This window comes from Oncorhynchus clarkii, chromosome 4, assembly GCF_045791955.1.
Source record: "Oncorhynchus clarkii lewisi isolate Uvic-CL-2024 chromosome 4, UVic_Ocla_1.0, whole genome shotgun sequence".
Taxonomy (NCBI): Eukaryota; Metazoa; Chordata; class Actinopteri; order Salmoniformes; family Salmonidae; genus Oncorhynchus; species Oncorhynchus clarkii.
In genome coordinates this window covers 67,600,241-67,628,240 of record NC_092150.1, presented here as the reverse complement: position 1 = coordinate 67,628,240, position 28,000 = coordinate 67,600,241, and the positions used below count along the sequence as shown (strand labels likewise).

Below are 28,000 nucleotides of genomic sequence, written 5' to 3'. Positions count from 1 at the left end.
CTAATAAAGAAGAAATTGGTTCAGAATATTTTTTTATTTAACTATATTTCCAACATATGAAATACATTCAAAACTGCATATAAACCAACAATACATAAAGCCAATACAGAATTCTAAAGTGCATTATGATAAATTCTCCTATCATTCAGAAACACAGAACAAAGAACACTAATTACAGATAACAGCACTTCTGATTATGAAGATACATCACCTTAAGCGTAAAGGCATCTTTAAAGTCTCTCAACTAAATAGAAACACACACGTTGATTGTAGCCTACCCCATTCCTCCTACACTACCAGGAGCATAAGAGAAAATGGGAATGAAAAACATAGATACACACATCAAAGGTCACAAAGAAGAGAGGAGGACTTTTCTGCTGAATGATATAGACACAGGAACCTGGCACCAGGGGCTAAGTAACCAATTGGAGGCCGGTACGGACTGCGCTGATGTCAGCACTGTAGAAATGAATGAAGCAGTAGCACAGCAGGTAATCTCATATCAGTCTATCGTTATGGAATAATGTGAACTGTTTAACACTAAAACCAAACCAGAGATGGAGATGGAGAGGAGTGAGGATGGATTCAATAATTCAGAGAAGGCGGTGGCCCTGAGCAGATGGTAAGTTACTGTAGTGTTGGGTACGCTGGTGTGTGGTACACTGGGAGGAGATGAAGTCTTCAGCAGCCTGGTCCTGTCAGTGGAAGGAGAAGCCGGAAGCGGGGAGCCCTCCACACCACTGACTCACAAACTTCAGCACATCCTGGCACTCCGGGCTGTGAGTGGTCTGGGAGGAGGACACACACAGACCAGCTAATCACATATCAGATCACACACATACAGGGAACCACAAGGAAGACTATGTGTGTGAGTGTGTGTGTGCGCGCACACAAGTGTGTATTTGTGCCTCTGTGTGCATGCGAGCAGGCATACATGCAAAAAGTGGGTCTTTAAATCTCTGTTTGTGGACATTAGTTAAATGGACTAATCACACCTCCGCAATCCAAATCACACACAGGAAGAATGATGAAACACACTGAAATGGTGTCTGGCCCCTAAGACTCAACTCTACACAGTGTAACATTCTAAACCTGTGTGAGTGCCCGTGATCAAAAATGTGGATTCATAATAAATCAAACCAAGTGTTTCATGCGGTTAAGGGCTGATGGACTAGCAGCTAAATCAGCAGAGGAGGTAACAAGCACAGTTATGTAGACTCCAGAGCTAACATAAAAAAACTCCTTACTTTTGTGGCCATTATGAATTTATTCCAGTCATCCTTGTTTGCTGCCTTGCCAGGTCCTTTGAACTCAATCTTATTCCGCAGGACCGGATAGCCTGGGTTGCATAGAGAGAGAGCTTTCATTATGATTGCATTCATATTAATAGTCAACCAATTAACAGATCTGCCATCGTATGTGGGTCTGTTAACTGCCTCCATGAACACAACACACTCCTCTGGGTGTTGTGGGAGACCAGTCTGTCCCTGTATCTCTGGATAGCACTGCATCTCTGTACTGTAAACTAGCGGTTATACGCCACTGTGTCTTGTCAGTGACACTGCCTTCAGAAAGTATTCATACCCCTTCTCTTATTCCACATTTTGTTATGTTACAGCCTGAATTCAAAATGGATGAAATATTTTTTTCAATACATGTTCTGCTATTTCAATACATGTTAGAATCACTTTTGGCAGCGATTACAGTTGTGAGTCTTTCTGGGTAAGTCTCTAAGAGCTTTGGACACCTGGATTGCACAATATTTGCACATTATTATTGAAAAAAATTCTTCAAGCTCTGTCAAGTTGGTTGTTGATAATTTCTAGACGGCCATTTTCAAGTCTTGCCACAGATTTAAGCCCATTTAAGTCAAAACTGTAACCAGACCACGGAGGAACATTCCATGTCGTCTTGGTAACCAACTCCAGTGTAGATTTGGCCTTGTGTTTTAGGTTATTGTCCTGCTGAAAGGTGAATTTGTCTCTCAGTGTTTGTTGGAATGCAGACTGAACCAGGTTTCCCTCTAGGATTTTGCCTGTGTTTAGCTCTATTACGATTATTTTTATCCTAAAAAAACACCCATGCCGATGACAAGCACACCCATAACATGATGCCGCCACCACAATGCTTGAAAATATGAATAGTGGTACTCAGTGATGTGTTGTGTTGGATTTGCCCCAAACATAACATGTTGTATTCAGGACAAAAAGTTAATTTCTTACCTACATTTTTTGCAGTTTTACTTTAGTGCATTACTGCAAACAGGATGCATGTTTTGGAATATTTGTATTCTGTACAGGCTTCCTTCTTTTCACTCTGTCATTTAGGTTTGGCGCAGGCCTCCTCTGAGCAAGCAGGAGTCAGCACCCTGGACAGCACCTCTGCTCTGCCTACCAGTACAATATACACTCTCACCTCCCATCAACTAGTTAGGTTGAAGAACCACATATGTTGGGGTTCATATGAAACCATGTGAATGCAAGCAAATAACAGTAATAACATGGCAATTATGAAATAATTATCCAAGGTAAAAGACTCTCCAGTAATTGCCCCCTCATACAAACCCACCAAGACTTTTCACGCCCCTGGAGTAGATATGGTACAGTCCCAGACACCAGGGTAATGCAATAGAGACGGGAGAGGGTAAGGTGCTCTGTAGGGGGGGTTCTCCCACCTACCTGTGATGACGCAGGGCAGGGAGCGGATGCCCGTGTTTGCTGCCAGTAAAGAGGCTTCGTAGGTGTCCCTTTCGTCTTTGGGCAGCACCTGCTCCACCCGCTGGTCCATGGACACCGTCAACACCCAGTCACGGATCTCCTCACGCTGGGCATCCTGGGACACGACAACAAGATCAACAACAGCCTCATAATAATACAATCGCAGCCTATTGTCACAGGATAGTCCCAGTACAGCATCATTACACACAGTCATTATATAGTTACATAGCAAAGCCAACAATAACTACACAATGATATAGAGCTATCAAACTAACACAACTAATCAATTTGTGCCTTACAGTGACGTGTAGCTTAGCAGGGAAAGGAACCTCGAAGGGGATGTCAGTGTCTTGGAAATCAGAGTGGTCCAGAGTATCTAAGTTTCCTTCCTCTATCCCCTGGAAACACCACAACACAGACAACAGGCACCAAGACAACATTCACTCACAATCTCTTCTTCAAACAATCTAATTAAAACACAATGGATAAAGCAAAAATGTGATGTGGGATAGTTACTCATACCACTGTTGTTATGATGAAATCTATATTGCTATAGATCATATAAGCTACTTGTGAAGATTTTATGCTCAATTAAATAGTCTGCAGCTCTAGGTAAAGATGAGGTGAAACCCCCTCAGTTAACGCTGAGGTGAAACCCCCTCAGTTAACGCTGAGGTGAAACCCCCTCAGGTAAAGCTGAGGTGAAACCCCCCCAGTTAACGCTGAGGTGAAACCCCCTCAGGTAAAGCTGAGGTGAAACCCCTTCAGGTAAAGCTGAGGTGAAACCCCCTCAGGTAAAGCTGGGTGGAGACTCACATCAGACAGATCCAGGAAGCGGTTGAGGAAAATAAAGGCCATGTTCTCCCAGCCCAAAGCCTGTAGAGAGAATCACATTTATCATCATCAACCTGACATTCACAACTAAATGCCAATAATGAAGATGAAAAAAACAGATTTTACATTTCCACAAATAATTTCATTTTGAACGTGGGACGATAGGCTACTTCACAATGCAGTTTATGCACAAAATTATTCATAACCCCTCCAATGGGTCTACCTGGAGCACAGACAGACTCAGGGGACATTGAGCCGAATATTTCCCATGGGGCTAGCAACACCAACCCCCCCAAGCCCCTCTCTGCTTCCCGTGATTGGCTGAGGCTCATATGAGCAGTTATCTTACCCTGGCAGCCATGCCTGCCTCGTAGAAGGCCTTGTCAGCTGGGATGAGCTCCGTGTGGCGCAGCAGGGAAATGGACAGCTTGGCAGCCACGCTGACCTGGAGGGATGGAGAGGAGAGTGATGGGGGATGTGAGTGTGTACCACAGCTAATACTATACAAAAACAGGCTGAGTAAAATAAAAGATGAGTACAGTATGTATACCAGGTCAACCCCGTTGGCAGCGGATCGTATGGCGTAGTAGTGAGAGATCAGCAGCATCTGCTCAAATTCTTCGTGGGCAGGAGAGTTGGCATCCGAAGACTTGGTCAGGTTCTCACACTGCAAACAGATTAGACAACGAGACCATGAAAAATCGACCCATGCACATCAAATATGGTCATTATACACTGTGACCAGATACTGTCACTATAGTCCCCTGTCTCTCTCTGGTCCTGTACTCACCAGCAGAAGCATGACGTCTCTCAGGTCAGCCCACATGCGGAAGGACTCAGCGCTGTCTCTACCCAGCAGGTTCAGCAGGTCCAGGAACATCCTCTTGTAGATGTTGAAATTCTGTGGGTTGGCTGGGGCTCCGTGCTGGGCGTACAGATTCAGGGCCTTTTCTGCACGGCCCTCTTTGATCAGGTGGGTGGCGTACAGGGCCACATACTTGTGGAGGATTTTGTAACTCTACAAATATTACAGAAATAAAAACAGTAAGGGAATGAAACTGAAGATACAGTGAAAAGGATGAAAGACAATTAAACTAAAAGGAGGAGTGTTGAAGGTAGACACAGTACTTGTTTGGAAGCCGTCTCTATGCACTTCTCCCATTGGCCTCTCTCAGCATACATGTCCAGAGCTGCCATGACATCCACTCCTACCAGCTAAAACCAGAGAAGATCACCATTTAGTGGTTAAGAGTATATACTTATCGAGAAAAACTACTACAGAAGGACATTTGGTAGTTTTATAAGGTAATGAATGTATGAAGCCTTGTAATAGTCTGCTTTCTGAAACTTTGAAACACGTCTCAAAACCAGCCTGATGGTTACAAACACCCACATTATGAAGTCTTGGTGCATTATGTAGACAATACGCACAGTCCCTCGAAATATGCCATTCTCTTTTCAGCAGGCAGACTTCCTTATTCAACTAGAGACATCAGTGCTACTGAGCCACATTGATGTGGCAAAACAAAGAGAACAAGAACTGTGGATCCATTTAGTTATTCAGCTCTGATTTCTGAGTGGATGGAATATAGGCCACCATCTCAATGATCTCCTACCAACAGTAGGGGGGCAGAGCAGGACGAGGCAGGGAGAGTTGAGGAATTAGAGGTGGGCATACGCTGTGGCATGATAGGACGTCTTAACAGTACACCACCGCAAAAATCACAAGCTTATTCCTAAAAAATGGATATTGTAAGTTATACTGTACTTGCTAGGCACAACTGAGAAATCGGCTTATTATTTGCGATACGTATTATCGTTCAATTGTAGCTACTTACCGAATCTGCTTGGCCTTGGTTTTTCAAGTGTTCTTTGTATCGCTGGTCCACATAATCTTCAAACCTACACGAATATATTACGATTAAAAAAGGTATTTAACTTTGAATGTTTTGAGTGTTTCAAGCCTCCAACAGACAGAGCCGTTAGGACAGACACACAATGTAGAAGGAAAGTAAATGATCCTCCGTTATGAAGGATGACTGTTCAGGAGCTGGAGTACACGGAAGCAATGCAACCATGTAATAGTCCCCCAGATAGACAAATCACTACACAAATGCACTGTACTAAAGCAGCATAATGAGACTGGCATCACAGTAATAAGTGGGAGCAAGCAGGGCTGTTGAGACACGGCTAAGTCAAGCATGACAACAGCCGTGTGAATTTCGCAATCACATTGTCTAATCGAATAGGCTTCAACAAAATGTACAATAAATAACTAAACCATTGTAAAGTTAGCTATTGTCATTCAGCCTGGATAAGATCCTAAATGACTATAATGTAACATACAGAATAGATGAAACAGGAATCTCATCCCATTCATTAACTGGAGGTCTGGAGCTACCTCTGTCCGAGGCCTTGTGTTGTTTTCAAGAGGCAGCAACAGCTGACGGGTGCCTGTGAGGCCTCTGTGTGTTTTCTCTTTCTGTAGCCTAATGACAGATGAGGTATTCTAGCCGGCTAGGCTTGTTGTTAGGGGCGACCAGGCAGAGCCGTAGTGGTGGGCCTGGCCGACAGGCTCACCTTGGATCCAGCTCCTTGGCCACTCTCTTGGCTTTGTTCCATTCTTCTCCCTCAATGAATGCATCTATGGCTTCCTTAATGAGGTCCAGGTTGAGGTACAGCTCAGCCGCCTGAGGAAAATAAAACATTTGGAATCTCAAAAGATTTCTTGAAGGACGCCAGAGACGAGGCATAAAACATGGACGCCTTGGTTTGGGGAAGTCTTTTTTTCAATCAACACACTCGCACCAAAACCATCGCTTTCCGTTGGCAGAACGGCCTCCACACACACCTTTAGATTAATAAAAAGCTGTTTCTGAATGTAGTTTTGTCCAATAAATATTTGTATCAGCGACACAGGGGTCCTGTCGACAAAATCATTGGTTGGATACCTGTCTGCTACACTCAATAATAATATACTTTCTAAAAAGCATTTTTTCCAATAAAATTTCACATACCTGTTGACATACAGCAGCCTAAAACCATGCATTTACAAAATAACACTAAATAATCAATATCAAAAGCCTGTTAGTATTGAGGGATCAACAGCAGAAAGTGTGTGGGGACTTACAGCGCTGTACTTCCTGAGCTGGGTGAGGCGAGGGCCCACAGAGTGGATGACATCCACAGCTCTCTCCTGGGTCAAGAACTTGATGGCCAACTCAGCAGCCTATGGGAGGTCACATACACAGGAAACAATGAGGCACTCCACTCTGGGTCACAGAAACACACAGGGAACATCACATGGCACGACAGTCATCCAAGGCCACAGATAGAGGCTTGTGTCATACACCAGTCGGTTTGTAAGGACAGCACGTGTGGGTTAGGTTATAGTGACATTCATTGCCAGTCGTGGAGTTCTTTTGTGCACCTTCATCCAGCACTTCTCCATAAGGGGCCCGTTGGTGGAGTCCTTGACCTTGAGGTAACACTCCACAGCCCGGGCGTACTCCCCAGACAGCTCCCATTCCTTGGCCTGCTCCACCATGCCTTCAACCCCTCTGCACACATACAGAACACACACAGACACAGAACCTTGGCACTATGAATTAACTATAACTGAGCTGCATTGTTAAGCAACCGAGGGACCAGATGGATGTGTAGGGAATAACAGAGCTGGAATGAAAGACTTGGAAGCCCATTCTAAGAACAGAAATAAAACTGTACATGTCTGTTGATGTTAAAGTTAAGGAAGTATTCTAAGACACTACTGTGAAGGCAAATACAAGACATTTTGCCCCCGGGAGCCACATTCGGTCTTCATCGAGGTCCGGATGGCCGCACTGAAAATGTGTTAAGTTTTCTCGCTGTCAAAACGTGCAAAAAATGGTCCTCTATCCATCTTTTTTTAATGCTCCCTGACTGTCTAGTTTTCACTTCAGTGATTTTTAGCGAGCTGGACATTTTTCAGGAAACTGTATGAACGTAGGTCCATTATCATTTATACACCGTTTCGGTTTGGTTTTAGTCATTTTAAAGTATATTGAGTTTGTTTTCACCCCCCTATTGGACCCCCTTGTTGGCCGTCTCTTTGACACCCCTGCTCTACACAGTGCCCTGCACACAGACTTCCCCCATTAAAATCTTAGATCTCTCTTCCACTGCGCTACAAACCCAACCCTTGTGATGTTAAAGACAGAGACAAGAGTCAAAGTGAAAGGCAACATGTGTTAGAGAGTTCTGGCTCTCAACTGAGCATGACTGACAGTACAAGAGGGCCAAATTACTCTCAATTGGGGCCTGAACTGAAGACTGTGCAAAATAAATGTCCTACCTTCCTTTTTCCCCCTGTCCTTTTGACATGCCTTTGATGTTTTCCCACAAGTCATTAAAAGCAGGGAAATGATGGTCGGAGACGGATAGAGGCGCTGCGTGTCTGCACTTTAATTAGCTGCTCATTATGGATTTAATTTAGGATAAAAAGCTGCCATGTTTCAATAACGCACCGACCCAATGTGCATCTAGATTAATAACAGACCACATCACAACAGTGTGTACATAGCCCTTTCTTTCTTCTCCTTCTCGTTTAACATGTAACATTGAGACACATTTTCTCTGCCTCTCCAAGACCACAAACCGAGTTATTAAAACGTTAAAATAACCAGGAACATGTGATGTAAAAAAACACAGGTGTTATTGTGTGTTTTGCTCACCGGGAGCCCTTCTTGGCAGCCTCCTTCTCGTACTCCTCTTGGAGGACGCTCAGTTTGTTGGGGAGGTACTCTTTACAGATCCGCATGGCATCACTCCACATCTCCGCGTCCTGAGACAACAAAAACAACAACACTCAAGTACCCGGGGGGCACCAAACTCTGCGAAGCACATCCAGCAAAACAACCAGTGTGAATTATGGAATGAAAACATTGCGGAGCGCAGTATTCTGTTTAACCTGTAGTGTTCTCTGTAAAGCTACCACCAGATAGCAGAACACAGGAATGGTGAATTGACTTGATTATAAACCCTCTGATTGAAAAAAAAACCTCTAGAGTCGATGTCCGCGCCTCCGCGGAAATTTTATTAACATAACACATTAATTCCCATAAAAATCTGTCAGTGTAAACTAGAGATATTTGTTTAGTTCCATTGGACGCTTCTCAATCCACCGTATCTGCCGATGTTGCACTTCCGCAGCTGTAGTGAAAGGTGACAAAGCTAGAGCGGTGTTTGTCAGACCATCAGACATCACGAAAATCGGTCTTCGCACAAAGTCGTCAGGTTGGCCTACAAACTATTATGACCCCTCTATAGAAAAAAGAAACACCATGGATTTCTCTGTTTTGCTCTACGAGCGTCTTGGGACGTGTCTGAAGTCGGTACAGCCGATCTACCAACTTCTGCCTGTAGCGTCCCAACACTTTGGGCTACACGCTAATATGACCCTCTGTGGAAAGGTGAGACTCTCCCAAACACGTACAGTGCCTTCAAAAAGTACTCAAGAGCCCTGGACTTGTTCCACATTTTGTTACGTTACAGCCTTATTCTAAACGTTATTAAATTAAATAATCAATCTACACACAATACCCCATAATGATAAAGCGAAAAACAGGGTTTTTAGAAGAAAAAAAACGGAAATATTACATTTACATAAGTATTCAGACCCTTTACTCAGTACTTTGTTGAAGCACCTTTGGCAGCGATTACAGCAGTCTTCTTGGCTATGACGCTACAGCTTGGCACACCAGTATTTGGGGAGTTTCTCCCATTCTTCTCTGCAGATCCTCTCAAGTTCAGTTAGAAGGCGTGCGTTGCTGCACAGCTATTTTCAGGTCTCTCCAGAGATGTTTGATTGTGTTCAAGTCCAGGTTCTGGCTGGGCCACTCAAAGACATTCAGAGACTTGTCCCGAAGCCACTAGTGCGTTGAGTTGGCTGTGTGCTTAGGGTCGTTGTCCTGTTGGAAGGTGAACCTTTGCCCCAGTCTGAGGTCTTGATCACTCTGGAGCAGGCTTTCATCAAGGATCTCTCTGTACTTTGCTCCGTTCATCTTTGTCTCAATCCTGAATTGTCTCCCAGTTCCTGCTGCTGAAAAACTGGATGGTGCCAGCCTTCCTCCAGACGTGATGCTCAATCTTGGTTTCATCAGACCAGAGAATCTTATTTATCATGGTTTGAGAGTCTTAAGGTGCCATTTGGCAAACTCCAAGAAGGCTGTCATGTGCCTTTTACTGAGGAGTGGCTTCCGTCTGGCCACTCTACCATAAAGGCCTTGTTGGTGGAGTGCTGCAGAGATGGTTGTCCTTCTGGAAGGTTCTCCCATCTCCACAGAGGATCTCTGGAGCTCTGTCAGAGTGACCATCAGGTTCTTGGTCACCTCCCTGACCAAGGCCCTTCTCTCTCGATTGCTAAGTTTGGCCAGGCGGCCAACTCTAGGAAGAGTCTTGGTGGTTCTCAACTTCTTCCATTTAAGCATGTTGGAGGCCACTGTGTTCTTGGGGACCTTCAATGCTGCAGAAATGTTTTGGTACCCTTCCCCAGATCTGTGCCTCGACACAATCCTGTCTTGGAGCTTTACGGATAATTCCTTCAACCTCATTACTTGTTTTTTGCTCTAACATGCACTGTCAACTGTTGGATCTTATAGACAGGTGTGTGCCTTTCCAAATCATGTCCAATCAATTGAATTTATCACAGGTGGACTCCATGGGTACTGTATGTAAATTGCTGAGGAACTTTTTTTTATTTAATCCATTTTAGAATAAAGCTGTAATGTAACAAAATGTGGAAAAAGTCAAGGGTTCTGAATACTTCCCGAAGGCACTGTACATGTAGGTTGTTTTGCTCTAGGACGCCCACAGGTGTCTGAAGGTCCCCCGGTACCAGTAAAACATTTTTTTTTATGGAAGTCTATATGGAGACTGTTTAGTAGAATGCATAAAAATGCATGTGTCAAGATCAAATATCGTAGTCAGGCAACATATGAGATGTGAGTAGGCAACTTCTCCTTCTGAAGTCAGAGATTTTCGCTCGCTTCAGCTCAAAACCAGCCACCATTGTTTGCAATACATTTTGTGGCGGTTTTTAAGTGGTTACAACAATTCAAGAATCCTGGGAAAATTTTCAGTTGAAACTTGCCGTTCCGTGTTCTAATATGCGTGATCGGAGCACGGTAACGCATATTGAGAAACACCCAGTCTCTTACTTTGTAGTACTTGATGGCCAGCTCTGGCCTCTGAGCCCTGAGGAGGAAGGCCTCAGCCTTCTGGAAGTCCTTCTGTTCGAAGCAGAACTTGGCCTGGCCCACCAGCACATCTGATACACTGTCAGGGTCGTTGGCCTCCGCCACCCTCTGGGCTCCAACCCAGTCCTGGTTATGGACGTACCTGTAAGAGACACACCGGGCTGTGATTTAACCTCCCTCGTGTTGTTACAGGTTCAAGTTCAACGTTTTGTTTATCAGATTGCAGGCAGCAAACACTCTAATTAAAGGGCTCCAACCCCAGTTTATATTAGCCAGACGATATGCCACTAAAAACACTAATGTTGTGATCTTCCAGTAGCCCTGTCATACTGTAGGTCTGTCTACAGTATAGAGTACAGTTCTCTCCCACCCTATACACCCCCACCCCTCTCCAGGAAGCAGACATCAAACAGTCTCGGTGACAGGGCTCCAGTTCCTCTGCTACCTGTGTGAGAGTTGAGCTCCCCTCCAACCAAACCTGTCTGCCTGCACCACCACATCATCTCACACTCACTTAATAGGTGGTCTATAACCAATGTACAGAGAAGTGAGGGGAAGTTCTGAAGGGGAAGAGGCAAGAGCTGTGCTGGCACCAGCGCTCCTTTTGAAGTCGACTCAGGAAGGCTTGAAGCTTTGACTTCTGTAGGGGACACATGCCAACGCCACAAGAGAAAAGCTCCTGATACACTTACATCAACACTGCCTCTTTTGGCTTCCCCGCTTTGATGAACTCCGACTCGGCTTCGGCGAACTTGCCCTTGAAAAATGAAACATCACGGCTCAGTGCTCAGTGGTGGAGGGATTAATAATGCATGCGTGACATTTAATGGCTGGAGAAGGGAGAAACACTGCGCTCAGACCCAAATTTGGGCAGGCAACGGAGTAAATATTTTTGAATCTTTGAGACGATGCAAGCTGCAGAGTAACCTTGAATGACAATGAGTGTGTGACTGGGATTGGGAGGAGGAGTTGGAAGTGGTGTGTGTGTGTGTGTGTGTATATATGTTACCTCATCCTCCAGCATCATGGCGTTTTTCAGGTGGATCTCAGGGATCTTGTTCTTGGTGGAGAGACGAGCCAGCTCAAAGGCAAAGTCAAAGGCGCTGGGAGGAGGACAAGAGAAGGGTCAAAACCAGTTACCTAGTCAAGGTCACAGAGGTACAGCAGCTTCATCAATACTGAGTCCTAGGAACGAATGGGGAAGGTCTTAAACAGCTTATGCCTATAGTATTCAATGCTTCAGACTATGAGTAAAACACCACAATAAAAGCGAAAATAAAGACATTTTCAAATTCTGTGTTGCTGAACATTTCAGGCTATTGCATAGGCTTCATACTGAGTCAATCAGAGAACAAATACATCAGATACTTCCAAGTACCTCCCAGTGATGGACACTTGACTACAGGGACATTCCTAATCACCTCGTAAACATGAAAGCAATATTGAAGAGCATGGGGTTCCAGGCAGTACAGTAAAGTGCAGTCCAGTGCATTGATCTGCTCACCAGTTGTCTGCTGCAAAGTCGATGGCGGTCTCCAACAGACCGAACTTGTTGAGCAGTTTGACGGCAGCCTCCCCTCCCAGACTCTTGGCCCACAGGTAGGCCACCTGCTTGTGGGCACTGGCTCCCCCGTGGCTCTTCGCCACCTGCCACACACGTAGGAGGGGAAGAGGATTAGGAACAACAGATTCATACGCCCGAAGCTCCCACCATCAACCACCTCCCACCATCAACCGCCTCACGTGTCGCTCACTGCACATGCTGAGAGCAGGGAGCGAGCCAAATAGGGGAGAGACAGAGTGAAGGAGAGAGAAACTGTGAGAGAGGAGATCGCTGTAGAGAGAGCAAGATGAATGGCATTTTTGTAGTGAAGCTCTTAATAAATGGATGTGCAACTGAGTGTTAATTAAAGAGGGTGTGTGTTTATACTGAGTGTACAAAACATTAGGAACTTTTAGGAGCTCTTTCGATGACATAGACTGACCAGGTGAAAGCTATGATGCCTTATTGATGTCACCTGTTATATCCACTTCCATCAGTGTAGATGAAGGGGAGGAGACGGGTTAAAGAATGATTTTTAAGCCTTGAGACAATTGAGACATGGATTGTGTATGTGTGCCAATCAGCGTGAATAGGCAAGGCCAAATATTTAAGTGCCATTGAACACAGGTATGGTAGTAGGTGCCAGGCGCACCAGTTTGAGCGTTTCAAGAACTGCAATGCTGCTGGGTTTTTCAAGTTCAACAGTGTCCCATGTGTTTAAAGAGCGGTCCACCACCCAAAGGACATCCAGCCAACTTAACACAACTGTGGGAAGCATTGGAGTCAACATGGGCCAGCATCCCTGTGGAACACTTTCAACACCTTGTAGAGTCCATGCCTCGACGAATTGAGGCTGTTCTGAGGAGAAAAAGGGGTGCAACTCAATTTTAGGAAGGTGTTCCTACGTTTTTGTACACTCAGTGTATGTGCCTCTATTGTATAGTGGAGGGCCAGAAAGGAGGAAGCCGAAGTAGCAGAGTTGCAGCCAGGTGGTGATGTTTTTACAGAGAGTGTTAGGAGGCCTGTAAGCAGTGAGAGGTATTGCAGTGTAACACGTCCATCCTGTGCTGCTGTGTTCGCACAGACCACTGTCCTCGATACGGCATTACAGGCCAAGCCAGGGGCGTCATAATCACACTGTCACACTGTCCTGCTGTTCACAGACACTCACTATCTCAGGGACTCTCAGCGAGAGACGAAAGTCAACTCGTGATGTGGGCTAGAGCCCGACCGATATATCGTTACACACACACACACAAAAAAAAACATATCGGTCAGGCTCTAACGTGGACACGTACCCTGTACGCCTCCTCCCACATGTCGTTGACACGGTACATGTTGACTGCACCCTTCCACTCCTGGCCCTCCATATAGTGGTACTCCGCTTCTGAAAACCTGGACTCTGTCTCCAACTCCTGGAACAAATATTAGACAACGCAGACTCAGTAACCTGACAAACTATTTATCCTGGCTAATCTAAACCACATCGAGTCCCTCTCATAAGATATTTTTCAAATTGATACCAATATGATATTTATGTTTTTTCTTTCGACAGCGCCCCCTATCTCCGACCTTGGCCAGGTGCAGGTGAGTCTCAGACAGCAGGTCTGGGTGATGTTTGGCCACCAGTCGAATCACGTCGTCAAACATCTTGTTCTTCTTATACATGGTGATGGCCAGGTCCGGCTCCTCCACTGTCGCAAACAGCCTGCGAATATTCCAGTCACACACACAGTTGATTGCATTGCTCTGCACTAAAATGGAGTCATTCTTAATCTCTGATTACATTAACCGCAAATTAAGCACGAGCAGAAAATATAACTTCTCATCACAAAATGAAGTTGCCCTTTGCTGATGATGAATTCTGCTCCACATTTGTCACAGTAGAGATCAATAAAATAGACAGGTATTGGGATGACACAGAGTTAGGGGCACGTGGTGACACACTGTCTTTGTGGCAGGCTGGCAGCGGGTGAGGGAGATGACTCTGTCTAATATGGAAAGGCACAGGCTCCTTTAGAGGGCGAGAGGGGTTGTTCAGTTAGGTGTAATGATTATGTTTCAGACACAACGCAGCCAGGGCACCTTATTAAAGTCCAATTTGCTATCAATGCACAGCAATTGAACACTTTTGTTTGTCAATTTGTTGCAGTAGAACCTTGACCTGAACTGCAACAGACAATGTTCTGGATAAAGTGACTGTTAAATCAGGCCCCTGTAGCCCAATGTCAGCAAACTTTGCCCGTGATAAAATCCATCATTAATTTGGCAGCAGGGTTTTGGTCGATACGGGTTGAAAACAGAGGAGGGGTGGGGAGGAAGAGAGAGGGAGTGGGGAGGAAGAGATGAGGTAGAAAGAAAGAGAGAGGTTACCTTTCTGCCTCCTTGTATTTCCCCTCTCCCTCCAGGTCCTGGGCTCGGCTGATGTACAGAGTCGACACGTCCTCTGGGGTCATACATTTCGCTGCCAGCTAGGACACAATGTGTGTGAGTGTGCATGGAGACCGTACCAAGCGTCACTTTAACTCACTGTGATTGTCATTCCAATTCACTGTGCATAACATCCCACTTTAAAAGAACACACAGGCCTGTCACAACTAAACACAGAAAGCACAGAAGTGTATCCTGTTACAATCAACTGCCTGCCATTTTAAGCTGGGCGAGCCAGATGATAAGACGGGACATTGAGGAGGATGCATACCTTATGAGCCTGCTCCCACCTCCCAGCCACCGTGTACATATCGATGGCATCTTTGATGTGGTCTCCCTTCACAAACAGGGGCTCTGCAACCTGGGTTCGCACAGAGAGAGAGAGAGAGAGAGACATACTGTACATTCCTTTCTGTGGATTCCAGCTCTCAAAGTAAGTAATGCATCAATACTTTAATTAATTTATGCAAACATGCAGCACAGAGGCAGCAGGGAGTCAGGTCTGGAATAAGCAGGCATCGCCAGCTGCCACGTTGCAAGGCCCCTGACTCATCAGAACAGACGGAATAAGGCTGCGTTTATCTCCTTCCCTCCCTCCTCTTACCTCGTACTCCTGGATGGAGGCGTAGTACTGGGCTATCTTCAGGTAGTACTTCCCTCCTGACCGGTCTTCCTGTAACTCCAGGATATGGACCGCCTTCTTCCACTGGCGAGCCCCTATGGCAGCCTCGATGGCCTTCGAGGAACAGCTATGATAGTGAGGAGAAGAGGGGGGTAGAGGAGAGGAGAAGAGGGGGGTAGAGGAGAGGAGAAGAGGGGGATAGAGGAGAGGAGAAGAGGGGGGTAGAGGAGAGGAGAAGAGGGGGTAGAGGAGAGGAGAAGAGGGGGTAGAGGAGAGGAGAAGAGGGGGATAGAGGAGAGGAGAAGAAGGGGTAGAGGAGTGGAGAAGAGGGGGATAGAGGAGAGGAGAAGAGGGGGATAGAGGAGAGGAGAAGAGGGGGATAGAGGAGAAGAGAAGAGGGGGTAGAGGAGAGGAGAAGAGGGGGATAGAGGAGAGGAGAAGAGGAGGATAGAGGAGAGGAGAAGAGGGGGGTAGAGGAGAGGAGAAGAGGGGGATAGAGGAGAGGAGAAGAGGGGGTAGAGGAGTGGAGAAGAGGGGGATAGAGGAGAGGAGAAGAAGGGGTAGAGGAGTGGAGAAGAGGGGGGTAGAGGAGAGGAGAAGAGGGGGGTAGAGGAAAGGAGAATAGGGGAGTAGAGGAGAGGGCGAGAGGAGGCGTTTGCACCATCAAAGGACAAAGAACTAATCAAAGAATACAATACAAAGCAACTTTATTCATCCATTTGGAACAACTAATAGGCTATGTCCAGCCCAACCAGGGAGCAATTAAGACTAGAATGGCAATTAAGACTCAATGTTACAATCCTGTCAAACCACTTTTATTGGTTATTTCTTCAGTTGATTCCTGTGTTGATTCCCAGCAGTAAGTGATTAGTAGGGGATGGAGCTTTAGCGAGGCCCATTATGCCAGTCAGTCAGACCACCACAGTATTACCAGAGGGCCAGCCATCCAATGAGCATCCAGTGTGCTATCTAAAGCAGCCTGCCCTCGGGACTGGAGCCCTGCGCTGCCTAATGAACAACACCTCCATTTGATTACACAGGAAATGAATCATTCACTTCACTATAAACAAACCCCTCACACCACCTCCTCCTGCCTCCCAACTCCTTTCATCTCTATCCGTCACTCCATCACTCCCTCTACACCTCTCTTCCTCCCTCCCTCCTTGTAGTATGTGATGGTCAGACAGCAGCGCTGACTCACCCAGCCTCTATATAGTGGTTGATGGCGGCGTCCAGTTGTTTCTGCTGGACCAGGTAATCTCCCCAGGCCTCCTCCAGTTTCACCACGTCAGCCGGGAAGGCAACACGAGCCAGTTCCACAGCTCCGCTCAGGGAAAGACGTCTCAGTTACATTAACGTCAATACAGTTCACAATTTATTCTCCAAACTCATATCCAACTCAGTCAACAACATAATGACTGGGCTATTAATGAAATAACTAATACATACTGTATGAATGGTCTCGTCCTAACCACTACACACTGGCGATATTCATTCTTATATTCACCCTCAGTGCTGTGTCAGGCCTACCTTTCCTGAAGGCGTTACCCTTGCGGTAGCAGTCCAGAGCCCTCTGGTTGTTCCTGATCTTCTCAAACAGATCCCCTGCCTGATCATGGGAGAGAGGAAGTTACTTAGTTCAACTCAACTTCCTCCCTCTCATTAAGTCACTTACAGCGCCTCTGGTCCATAACCAGATGGTTCAAGAGCAGAAAGAGAAAGAAACAGAGAGAGAGCAAGAGAAAAAGAGCAGACCGAGAGAAAAACAGAAGGCCGACTAACATCCTCCCAGACACATCCTTTATTAAAACAGACATACACTTTCCCTGACATCGGTTCTGAGGAGAGGAGTCATCCACCACAGAGACACAGGCAGGAAACAAAGGTTCACGCTGTACACAGAGACACTGAGCTAGAACACATCTGTCTCTCTCTGCACCAACTTCACCTGCCTTACCAGAGACAAACCAACTACACACAAATCTCATTGCGAGACAATCACTCCGAGTCGCTCTGGGCCTCTCCATCAGGAGCGCATGTCGGGATCTAAACAACCTTTCACCTCATTCCATTAAGACTTTTACTCTGTCGCTGGACACGATACTCGTCTTGAAGAAGCCTCGTGTAACGACAGCCGCCGAGTTCGCGGTGTGATTTTGCAGCAGTCATGACACCCACCCTCTCATAGAACTCTCCCTTGATGAGGGCAGCCGCGATCCTGTTGATGACGTCAGAGTTGGTGACCAGCTCCTCGCGGCTCATAGCCAATCGGGCGGCCTTGGCCGGTAGGCCCGCCTTGAGGTAGAGGTTGATGGCGCCCGTGAAGTCCTCCTCCCCCTCCTTGACCTCGCCGGCCTTCTCATCCTGGTTGGTCTCCATCAGCCACTGGTAGTAGCTGTGACGCAGGTTGTCCAGCTCTGGGTGGCCCTGGGAAGACACTCCTTCAATAAGGGCTATGTTGCACAGTTTCATGGGGGAAAATCTCTGTTATTATTATTCATTTTTTTGCAGATAGCTGATAAAATAACAATGCCGTGTGCGGGTAGTACAGTCTCTCAGTGTTCGTTTACCTTGGACTCAGCCACAGCGATGCAGTCGTCCCACATGTGAAGCTCCTGATACATCTCCATCACCTCATCAATGGCATTCTACAGAGCGGTCACACAACACATCGACACACATCCCGGTGAGACTGGGGAGGCTCTTCATGCTTTCCCTACAGACCAAACGCTTCACTGAGTTGTATAGTGTTAGACAGACATTCCAACATTCAAGTTACACCCTCCTACCTGCTCCATATAGTACATCTCAGCCAGTTTGTAGTTCTTGTCCAGCATGGCGAGGCGTGCTTTGACTTGGTAGAACTCGGTACCATCACCACCCTGGAGATTAGACAAGGCAAGTGTCACATAAGACCAACTTCAACATGGATCTGAAAGGCTACAGGGAATGGCATGTCCTTTCTATCAGACTGGGGCAGGCCGCCCTGCATTCAACAATGGTAAACAGGTGCTGGGGGTGCGTGTGTGGGCATGCATGTGTGTGATTAGCATTAATGGAGTTTAATAGCCCAGTGGAGCAGAGTGATGTAATGGATGGATTGACTGGCCTGACCAGTCAGGGAGCAGCTGTGCTGGCAGGGGTGCCAATGTGTCCATGCTCCAGGGGGCAGAGAGACCCACACAGGGGCCCCAACAGACACCCAGGGCTGAGCCCCGTGGCCCCAGATGGGACACCTGGATTGGATTGCCTCCAACCCAGGGCCTGGATGACGATGGACCCAAACTAGAGCCTCCAACACTACTCAGTATATCTACTGGCAGTTATGAAGGGAGGTGTGGACCGGCGATGCATGACAGACCAACACACTACAGTACGTACGTATTCCTTTGAGACTTGGTCAGCGATGTTGTTAGTTTGGTTCAGAAAGCGAGCTTTGGAGACATCCCCCAAGGCAGCGAAGCACCTAAAAAACACACAAGACAACTTAAGGCACACTGAGGGCGCAGCAAAAACAAATGTGTACAGACAAAAAAACTCTTGACATAACCTCTAAAACAAACACCAAGGGCGTTCTATCGACAGCCTTCAGCCATGCTACAGCGCCAGGGGTGAACATTTCAACGGATTTCCAACTTAGGCCGCCTGTATCACCAGCTTTCGGGGAAGTTGCATCACACTAATAAGCTGCGTTCGCAATCAAAAGAGGAGCATCTCTTTTTAGCTACCTACCCTCCTTCATTTACATTCTCCTCTGCAGACAAAACCTTTTTTTTCCCCCCTCTGCATGATTTATGTAAATCAACCCCCATACATCGGGAACGGCCGCTGCGTTACTGATGCCATGCTACAGTCAAATCTAACTTTCAGCCTGCAGAAAAAGCGAGAGACAAAGAAGAAAAAAAAAATCACAAAAGCTTAAGTAAGCACCACCAGAGTAAGTTAAGTGAGTCCTATTGAGAGAGAGATAGCTTTTTCTAGCCAGGGACACATCTTTCAACGTGACACAGAGTACTCTCAGTTCTGGGTGAACTGCTTAGCGCTGTACTATTTCTCCCCCCCCCCCCCCCCCTCCCCCCCAGTCACGTACGCATAGCTCAGATAAAAACACTGAGGAGGGAGGAGGCTTCTCCGGGCTAAACGTCTTCACGGGAGGCGAGTCACTTTTCACAAGTTAAAACGAAGAGAGAGCGAGAGAAAGGATTGTATTAGAAGATAAGCCTAACGGTGCTGTTGTTTAGGTTTTACCGAGCCCCCTTGGGGACACGCACAACGACATGAGTGTATGTTGAGGCATGAGTGACGCAGTATGCGTGTGGTCCCCCGTTGTGCTGACCTCTCTGCGATGTGGAGCTGGCGGGCCTCCAGAGACAGTTTGCTCAGAGTTTTCCACATGGCCTCCGTCTCCGAGGACATCTCCAGAGTCTCCAGGAACGCTGTAGCTCTGAGGGAACACACACACACACACACACACACACACACACACACGTGAGTCACACAGCAGGACCATCCACAGGGACAGCTCACAGCAGGAGAGAGCAACAAAGTGTAACTAGAAAAAACAGATTCAACAGAAAAACAACCCTCTTTTTTGCAGCTATAGGGTGACAGTTTGAAAATTTTTCCGCCTAAGCATTTTTTCGGTCCTCCTAAGTCCAAACAGCGTACAATTGAATTTTCGGGATTTAAAAATGTTTCAGTGTAAACTTAAACAACTAAATATGTACATATACAAAGTATGTAGAAAAGATAATGGACATATATATATATATATATATATATTTGCATAATATAATCTTTGAGAACTAACAATCACCAAAATAAAAGCTACATAGTCAGGGAGAATTTAAGATTCCCAAAACAATGAATATAGCAGTATTCATTTTGTGAGTATGTCTGAGCAAAATAACACAGTATTAGCCATGGCCAAATTAATAGAATTCATTGTATGAAATGTTCTGAAATGCACACATTTCTCTACAGTGTCAAGGTGGCTGAATTTCTACAAGATTCAGCCGCTCAGAAAGGGGTCGACAGCACCCATTGCCACGACCCCACCACCTAAGCCCCTCTTTGAAGAAGAAAAGTGGCAGTTGTCAAAAATAGACTACAAATAGGCTTCAAATAGGCGGCATTGAGTGTGGAATGCAGACCAAAATAGTTGCATTCTAAACCCACATTAATTCCACCCTGGATGTTGCACAATTAGGGATCTTATCAAAAACCAATTCAGCAACTAGAATTGTAATACATTGTAAGCTGCCACTTTTGTGCATTCCGAAAGACCCACTGCATTCTTACAAGGTAGATACTAACCTATAATAGTCGCCATCGTCAATAGCTGTTCCAAACTCGATAAGGCCCTCGTCCAAGGTGTAGGACACAGTGTTGACCCCCTCAGTCACAATCACCTCTGTCTTACCATTGGACCTCTCCAGATCCACCACATCCCCCTGTGGAAAACAGAGAGGCCAAATCAGCCCTATTCTCAGCCCTTATAGTTCTACCTGCTAGGAGATAATTACACTGTGTGCCTTTCACTGCACTCAGAGACTTAATCAAAGGTTCGTCAAGACAGAGGAGGACAATAAGAACACAGGCATTACTAAATGAATGTTTCTGAGCGGATGGGGGGTGAAAAAGAAGAGCGACACACAGTCGGTCACATTGGGTATTAAACTTCAAGGTCTATAAACAGAAAGTAGTCAGCTCAGTAGTTCAGCCACACAGTGACTAACGTTAGCCCTGCCAGTAGCATATGAGCTGGCCGGACCCCCCCCCCCCCCCCTGCGCCTGCCCTCACCCTGAGGGGGAACATGGTGGCTCTCTCTGGGCTGTCGATGTTGTACCACACACACAGGTTGCCTCTGTTCTGGCTCACCACCACGTCACTGCCAGGAACCCACTGCACGTAGGAGCAGAAGCTCAACACTGTGGTCTTAACACTGCTCTCTATGTCATACAGGTGGAGCTGAGGGAGAGAGAGAGAGAGAGAGAGAGAGAGAGAGAGAGAGAGAGAAAAGAGTTAGAGGATTAGGCAGTGATGCAAGGAATCACATGAAGCAAGTCTGTTACTCAAATAAACTCAAATCCGAGCAGTAATGCACCTTTCAAAACCAGAATTTCAGCTCTACTGGGTCCTCGACAACAAATTCTAAACCATAGCGAAACATCTGAGTACAATGAGTCACTTTTCAGTCAAAAGCTCCCAAAGGGATTCCCAATTAAAATGCTTGGCATCCTTTGCCCAGGGCGAGCACATCAAACAGGCATAGCTCTAGGCAGCCCGCTACTTTGAGCTGCTGCTGCTGCCTCACCCGCAGCTTCTTGTCCCTGAAGAGTAGCTTGCGCCCCGTCTCATTGAGCTCCAGCCAGTCAATCTTGGAGTCGTGGTTGATGGTTCCCAGGTTGTATCCGCCGGCCAGATCCACTGTGAGTGGGAGGGAGAGAGATTACCTGAGCTGTGCCTCGAGGTCGTAGCAGCAATCAATGACTGGTGGCATCGAGAGACCGAGAAGGAAAACATTCTCAACTCCAGAGTTTGTACTACTAGGTGGTGTATCGTGTTTAAAGCCACATTATATATCTATATATCTGCTAGAGACAAGAGATAAAACGGTATGTTGTAAGTGAGGGGCCTACAGAACAAAGCCATGATGCAATATGAATATGTCAGTGTTCACAGTAGTATACATCCACTCTGACAAACATCTATGATTCTCTAATGGATCATGTGACAGAGAGGTCTGGCATCGCTTCTCCTTTTATTCTGTAATCAAGCTTCTGAGAAGCTAAAAAAGCATTTTCCAATTTACACTTTCAGAGCGAGGGAGGGAAGGAAAGAGGGAGGGAGGGGAGAAGCGACAAAAAAAAAGAGAAACTGCTCCTGTCATTCAAAGGGGAGAAATAAATTGGATGGAGGTTGTTTCTCATTTTCACCACCTGAACAGAAAAACTGTTCGGCAGCGACAGAAGGACATGCCTGGACTTAATTAGCACAGGAAGTGGACAGGGCTTGGGCAGATGGCGCTCAGCTCAGCCCTGCACTGCGGCGGGGTCTGGGCTTGGGCCGTGCTTTAGACTCTACACCGCCGCCCACCACCCCGCCCACCATGGGGTCAGCGCCTAATTGAAAGGCCCGTTATCTGGAAGCGGCATATGCCTGTTTGTCTCAGCATCATTCTCTACCGGCCCTCACAGGCGCTAGCGTCTTAAGTTGCCCCAGGGGAGAGAGGGGAGGAGTGGGGTCTGAGAGGGATGGGGTGGGCCCGCTAAAATCAAACAGTCGTTTACCTAATCAATACCTAGCAACGTGGGGACCAAGTCGCTCGGAGCAGCGCCTGCCTGCCTTTACATGAATGAGCATCATCCATCACAAAAAGGGCAGGTCAGCGTCTTTGTGTGTTAGACTCTCTTTATCTGCAAATAAGAATGGATGGGAGGGCTGGGCTGGAACTTGGCCTTGGAGTGAAGGTGACTGACACTTTTAGTTAAAATATTTAGCAATTACTTCACACGGTCACTCTGGATGCAAATTCCTTCACTAGATAGTAATAGCCTAGATAAAAACACATGACACAATTTTACATTTCTGGAAAAACTAAAGGCCTGAGAATAAAAGCTGTAGTCAACAAGCACCAGAGTCATGACCTTGGCTTGACCTTGACCAGAAGACAACCCTTCTGCAGCACAGAAGTCATGTCTTCGTGTCCTCGGTTCACCATCTCAAGGAGCAAACACTCTGCATCACACATATTCATGACATGACACACACACTTACCAATGGCAATGGTCTTGATGTCAATCAGGTAAGCTAACTTTTTGTTGCCTTCAACCCCCCTCTGTTTCCTCTCATTGAGACGAACACTAGAGATGCAGACACGGTGTGGGGTAGACATATACGTAAGCAGAGGGGGAATGTTAAAACTGAACATCCAAACATTAGCACAGAAATATCTCCAATCTGACAATCTTGACAGCCTGAATACATTAGGATGGATTTGTAATGACTAACTTTGTGCACTGAAAACGGATTTGACAGCTGCATGCAAAACGCTTACCCTTCTCATGCATTCAAAGTATGCCCGACTGTCATGTACAAACAAAAGCTCAACACTACCACCTAGTGACCATTCTTCACATAAGAGTAGAAGACAAGCAAAAAATGTCTCAGTGACGTTAGAAAATGCAACTGCTTTCTATAATATAATATGCTATAAATATATGCATTACGAGGAGAATGAGTGAAAGCCAACCTGATTAGATGTGGGTTCATGAACTCAGTTCTCACTGATCCCAGGATGTCGTTGCTGCCGTACTCCACCAGCGTCAGCTCCCCAGCGTTGAAAATCATACACACCTGACACAACACATCACAGTCAGCAGCTGGCTCCCTAACATTAGGTGAGAATTCGGAATTCCTATGTTCAAGAAGCAATGACAGGCAGTTAACAGGGACATGACGTGTATTTTATTATTCATAAATTGGGATTGCAGAACCTGAAAACTCCTCACTACAGCACATTAACTGCAGACAAAGCTAAACAGGGACAAAAGAATGGAATCGTACCGTTTCATTTTCAAAGAAGAATCTTTCATTCCCCCCGGAGCCTTGCCATGCAACCTGAAAAAAGAACGGCAGAGGGGTCTTTGTTTACCCGGGGCGAAGTGCGGTGGGCGTCACTTCCTGCTTTACACTACATCACACACACATACATACTGTTATCGCGTATGTCTGTCATTTCCGACAGCAGCACTCCAGCTCCAGTGAAGGCTCTTTGAAAATGCTACGTTAAACAGGGATTAGCACACCGAACCGTGACAGCCCTTGAACTTTTAAAACAAGTCCTTGGAACTTCTAATAGAGCAATTTGTTTCTCACTGTGCCACAGACAATGTGGAAGAATATTCACACAGAGGAGGGGACGGTGGCCCATAAAAAAACATATCTTGCACTCAGTGTCTTGATTCTTCCAACGGCTCACTTCAAATTCGAGTCTGTATACCACACACATGAGCAGGTAGAGTAAGAATTACCTGAACTAGCAGAGTAAAGGATTCGTGAATGGCCAGACCATCATACCTCACTGAGCTTGTTGGAGGCCAGGTCTCCCAGTAGCAGGGTATCAGAAGTGTGGCCCACCAGATAGCGGTCCTTCCCCATGATCTTCACCTCGTCTATCTCATAGCCGTAATGGGACTTCAGCACCACCCGCATCCCTGTAGACAGGTTCTTTACAATCACCTGGAGACACATTGTTCAGTTAGTAAGTCAGAGCCTCAAACCCGCAAGGAAATAAGTCACAAAGAACTGTTGGGAGGGTGGTGTGATGATAAGTGAAGCTCAATACAACCATGTCTCTGAGCCACAACTCAAGGACTCAAGTTGAACATTCCCCGTCAGATGAACTGCAGTGCCCCGCTATCGTTCTGAACTGAAGGAGGTGAATACCACAACGTACCTGACTCAGTCCCACATAAGTAATCTCAAATTTGTTCTTGTAGATGCTCCTCCGTAGGCAGCAGTCAAACTGTTCCACTCCCCCACACAGTGTACCCTGAACACAGGGATTGACAAAAACATGTTTATGAAGCTGTCACAAAAGTTAGAATTGCGAAAAGCTGTGAAAGGCAACGTGTAGTCTACTTTCTACAGTACTGGGAGCTAAATCAAGTATTTAATTACTGTTGCGAACAAGTGTGTTCGTTCATGTATGGTTACTCACTGCACAGAGGCGTGAGCCATCCTTCTTCCAGGCCAAGGCAGTGATGGTGTACAGGTTTGGAATCTCTTTAGGGGATGCTTCGTCCCATGCACCTTTCCGAGGACCCCAGTTGAAGACTCTCAATCTGAAATTATATAATTTGAACAAAACAGTTTATCACTCAGAACTTCCTGCTTCCAAGCAATGTAAGATAAGTTTGTAATATCATGCTTATTACTTGTATACTGATGTATCAAAATGAAGACTGACCGGTCATAGCTGCCGATGACCACAGACTGTCCACTGGGACTGGTGGCAGCCACAGTGAACTCTTTCTCCGAGCGGTCTCGGCTGTAGTCAAAAGTCTGCTGGATGTGACCCTCCCTGCCATAGGCCACTATCTTCTTGTCACATCCAGCCACTATGATGCTATTGGTGCCCCATGCCAAGGCATATGGTGGGCAAGGGTGGGTCAACAATTTGCCCTGTAAAAAGATTGGAGAGACATGCATCAACGCATCTACCTGATAAGATGTTTTTTTTTTTAACAGTGAAATGTGAGAGCAAAAGGTTTGAAGGAGTACTATGAGAAAATTCCCAGGGACACATTGAAATGATTTAATGTCAGTATTGGGTACAGTACCTGAGATTCTCCTGAGCCTTCGTCATCAAAGAAATATCTTACAACAGTCCCGTCTGCATGGCCTGAGAGCATGCCCTTCCCAGAAACACTAGCAGACAGAGAGGAGTACAGCATTAGAGCTACAACATCAGACTATAACTTTGAATGAGAGGGTTTAAAGAAAGGCACATACTTTGATGTCAATGAGACAACATAGGAATCTGTTCCGTAGACCGTAGATGACTTGTTTGTTTTTGTGTTGGCAAGGCGAACCTGGGAGGAAGCAAACAAAACTTATCAAGATCCAACACAATGTTCTGAAAACTCATAGTACTTCCTGTAATTGAAAATACTGGCAGTAAAAAAACATTGATTGTGTAAATGACTTACCTTTCCCTCCGCTAATCCAAAAACGATAGCGTGTTCTGCTGGCCATAGCAAACAAGTCAAAGCACTCTGAAACACAATGAGATTGGTTTTAAATTGACTGTTATTTGTATTTTGGTAAATAACTCAAAAGAGAGCTTGAACATAGTTCTATCTCATCCCAGAAATGTGTGATTACTTACTGTCTGTACAAATTTGTTGCAGATGACCTTTTTCTCACCCCTGTGAGAAATAAAGAAGAAACATCACACTTGAGACAAAGAGATGGTAGAGAGGGCCATCTGTGAATCCAAACCTAGCCTAAATACAAATACCAGAAGCATTCTTACCATTCCTCTCCGATTTTGTAGACATAGATTATGTTATCAGTTTGGGCAATGGCAATTTTTGTGGAGTCAGGAGAAAATGCCATGGCCTTGACAACATAGCTCTTCTTTCCATACTGCAAGAAGATACATATCACAAGAACATTATCACTCTATCGAAAATCCAGATTCAGTTGCAAGCTGTGTGTGAGTGTTTCTGGGAAAAGCTTCCGGTATCAAACTGGTCAGACAAAAAGTTGTGTGTACACTATTGATGAGAGGATTACATGATAGTCAAACTTGACTACTGAGATGCCTACTAACCTTAGAGTCTGCAGGCTTAGTAGAGAACTTATCCCTTTTCTCTCCTTGCTCATCGTACAGTAAGACCACTCTGTCCACAGTGCATACAGCAAATTTGCTATTATTCGGTGCCCATGTCATACAAGTCACTTTTGCAGCTCCCTCCTGTGGGACAACAAATTGGATACCATGTCAGTATAGTTACTTCACACGGGTAACTAGCTGTAGCCTCAGTGAACCTGGCAGTGTTTTTCTTCAATCCTGCCTCTGGACACACACCAAAAAGTCTACACACACACCAAAAAGTCTACACACCCTGACCTCTAGGACCTTCAGTTGAAGAAAAAAATTGACATAAATTAGCTAACGTTAGTAAAAAGTTATCTAGCTAGTTAAGGACACTTGCTGAGGCTTGCTAGATATCTATCAATCAATCAATCAATCAAATGTATTTATCAAGGCCTTTTTACATCAGCAGATGTCACAAAGTGCTATACAGAAACTCAGCCTAAAACCCCAAACAGCAAGCAATGCAGACGCACAAAGACATTGTTCATCTGGATATCGCCACATGAAACCGAATCTCATCGGGATGCAGTTGTATACATTTCACATCTGTATTACTCTGGATTATTGACGCTGGTGAAGAAACCTATGCTGTTCCCTTTTAAGGTGGGAATTGAATAAGTAACTGTGCCTAAGTGATAGTATACTCTGCACCACGTGTGCCATCAGACCATCCGAAAGACATGACCAGGTTGAGAAAAGTGCTGTGAGATGAAGGGACAGATAACAGCAATAGCCTAGGTTGGAGACCTAAAGGGCACTAAGTGTGGAGATTTCTGTTTAGTGTGATGCAGGAAAATAGGAGACTGCTATCCTGTAATACTGACTTTCAATGTGGGGCTGGTGGCAGCAATATATACATTTACGGTGAAGCTGGAGGTAGAAAATTCAGTACATAACACATCGAGGTATACTAGGGCTAGCTAGCAGCAAGCTAACGTCAGTCATCAAAGCATTCAAGTTTGTTAGCTAACGTTAGCTGAGGTGGTTAACGTTACTAGCTACTGTAGTAATAAAATGGCCGAGCTTACTTGGGGCGTTAAAAGCGTCTTCAGATGCTTTAGTTGCATGGTTGAAATCTATACTAATCTATGTAACTGATGTAATGTGTAGTCTTTATAATATAATCCCGAAGTTACTGCTGTTTACGTTAGCTAACGTTAGAATTGGTTATGTTGATAATGGAGGCAGACATTTTTCAAAACATCCGTTCACCCTGGTTACAGTTGTCT

The 28,000-nt window shown here is 45.7% G+C and overlaps 1 protein-coding gene across 1 annotated transcript; it reads right to left on the bottom strand.

The window, feature by feature from the left end:
- Window positions 1–15: 15 nt before the first annotated feature.
- LOC139407161 (intraflagellar transport 172) lies at window positions 16–28,000 on the bottom strand. Its single transcript, XM_071150667.1, has 47 exons — window positions 27,800–28,000; window positions 26,724–26,867; window positions 26,424–26,536; window positions 26,277–26,316; window positions 26,098–26,163; window positions 25,901–25,980; window positions 25,729–25,816; window positions 25,356–25,570; window positions 25,107–25,230; window positions 24,843–24,938; window positions 24,464–24,625; window positions 23,951–24,004; window positions 23,637–23,740; window positions 23,162–23,247; window positions 21,699–21,811; window positions 21,185–21,352; window positions 20,698–20,834; window positions 19,718–19,825; window positions 18,763–18,847; window positions 18,171–18,263; window positions 17,952–18,029; window positions 17,560–17,808; window positions 16,912–16,990; window positions 16,583–16,703; window positions 15,364–15,508; window positions 15,031–15,120; window positions 14,703–14,800; window positions 13,902–14,037; window positions 13,628–13,744; window positions 12,291–12,433; window positions 11,796–11,889; window positions 11,479–11,543; window positions 10,748–10,928; window positions 8,264–8,373; window positions 6,982–7,111; window positions 6,682–6,780; window positions 6,132–6,241; window positions 5,390–5,453; window positions 4,680–4,766; window positions 4,342–4,569; window positions 4,102–4,218; window positions 3,901–3,996; window positions 3,534–3,593; window positions 3,017–3,115; window positions 2,679–2,832; window positions 1,248–1,339; window positions 16–788 (listed from the first exon to the last, which is right to left on the bottom strand). The coding sequence occupies exons 1-47, from the start codon at window positions 27,836–27,838 to the stop codon at window positions 699–701; spliced, it is 5,247 nt and encodes a 1,748-aa protein (XP_071006768.1). The 5' UTR covers window positions 27,839–28,000; the 3' UTR covers window positions 16–698.

Bases quoted from the DNA above. Each gene is read 5' to 3' on its own strand.
- LOC139407161 (XM_071150667.1), bottom strand. From the start codon at position 27,838: ATGCAACTAAAGCATCTGAAGACGCTTTTAACGCCCCAA. The intron at 10,929-11,478 runs GTAAGTGTATCA...TGTCTCTTACAG, and splicing joins CCAAAAGAGGCAGTGTTGAT to GTACGTCCATAACCAGGACT. The intron at 4,219-4,341 runs GTGAGTACAGGA...ATCTGTTTGCAG, and splicing joins GAGACGTCATGCTTCTGCTG to TGTGAGAACCTGACCAAGTC.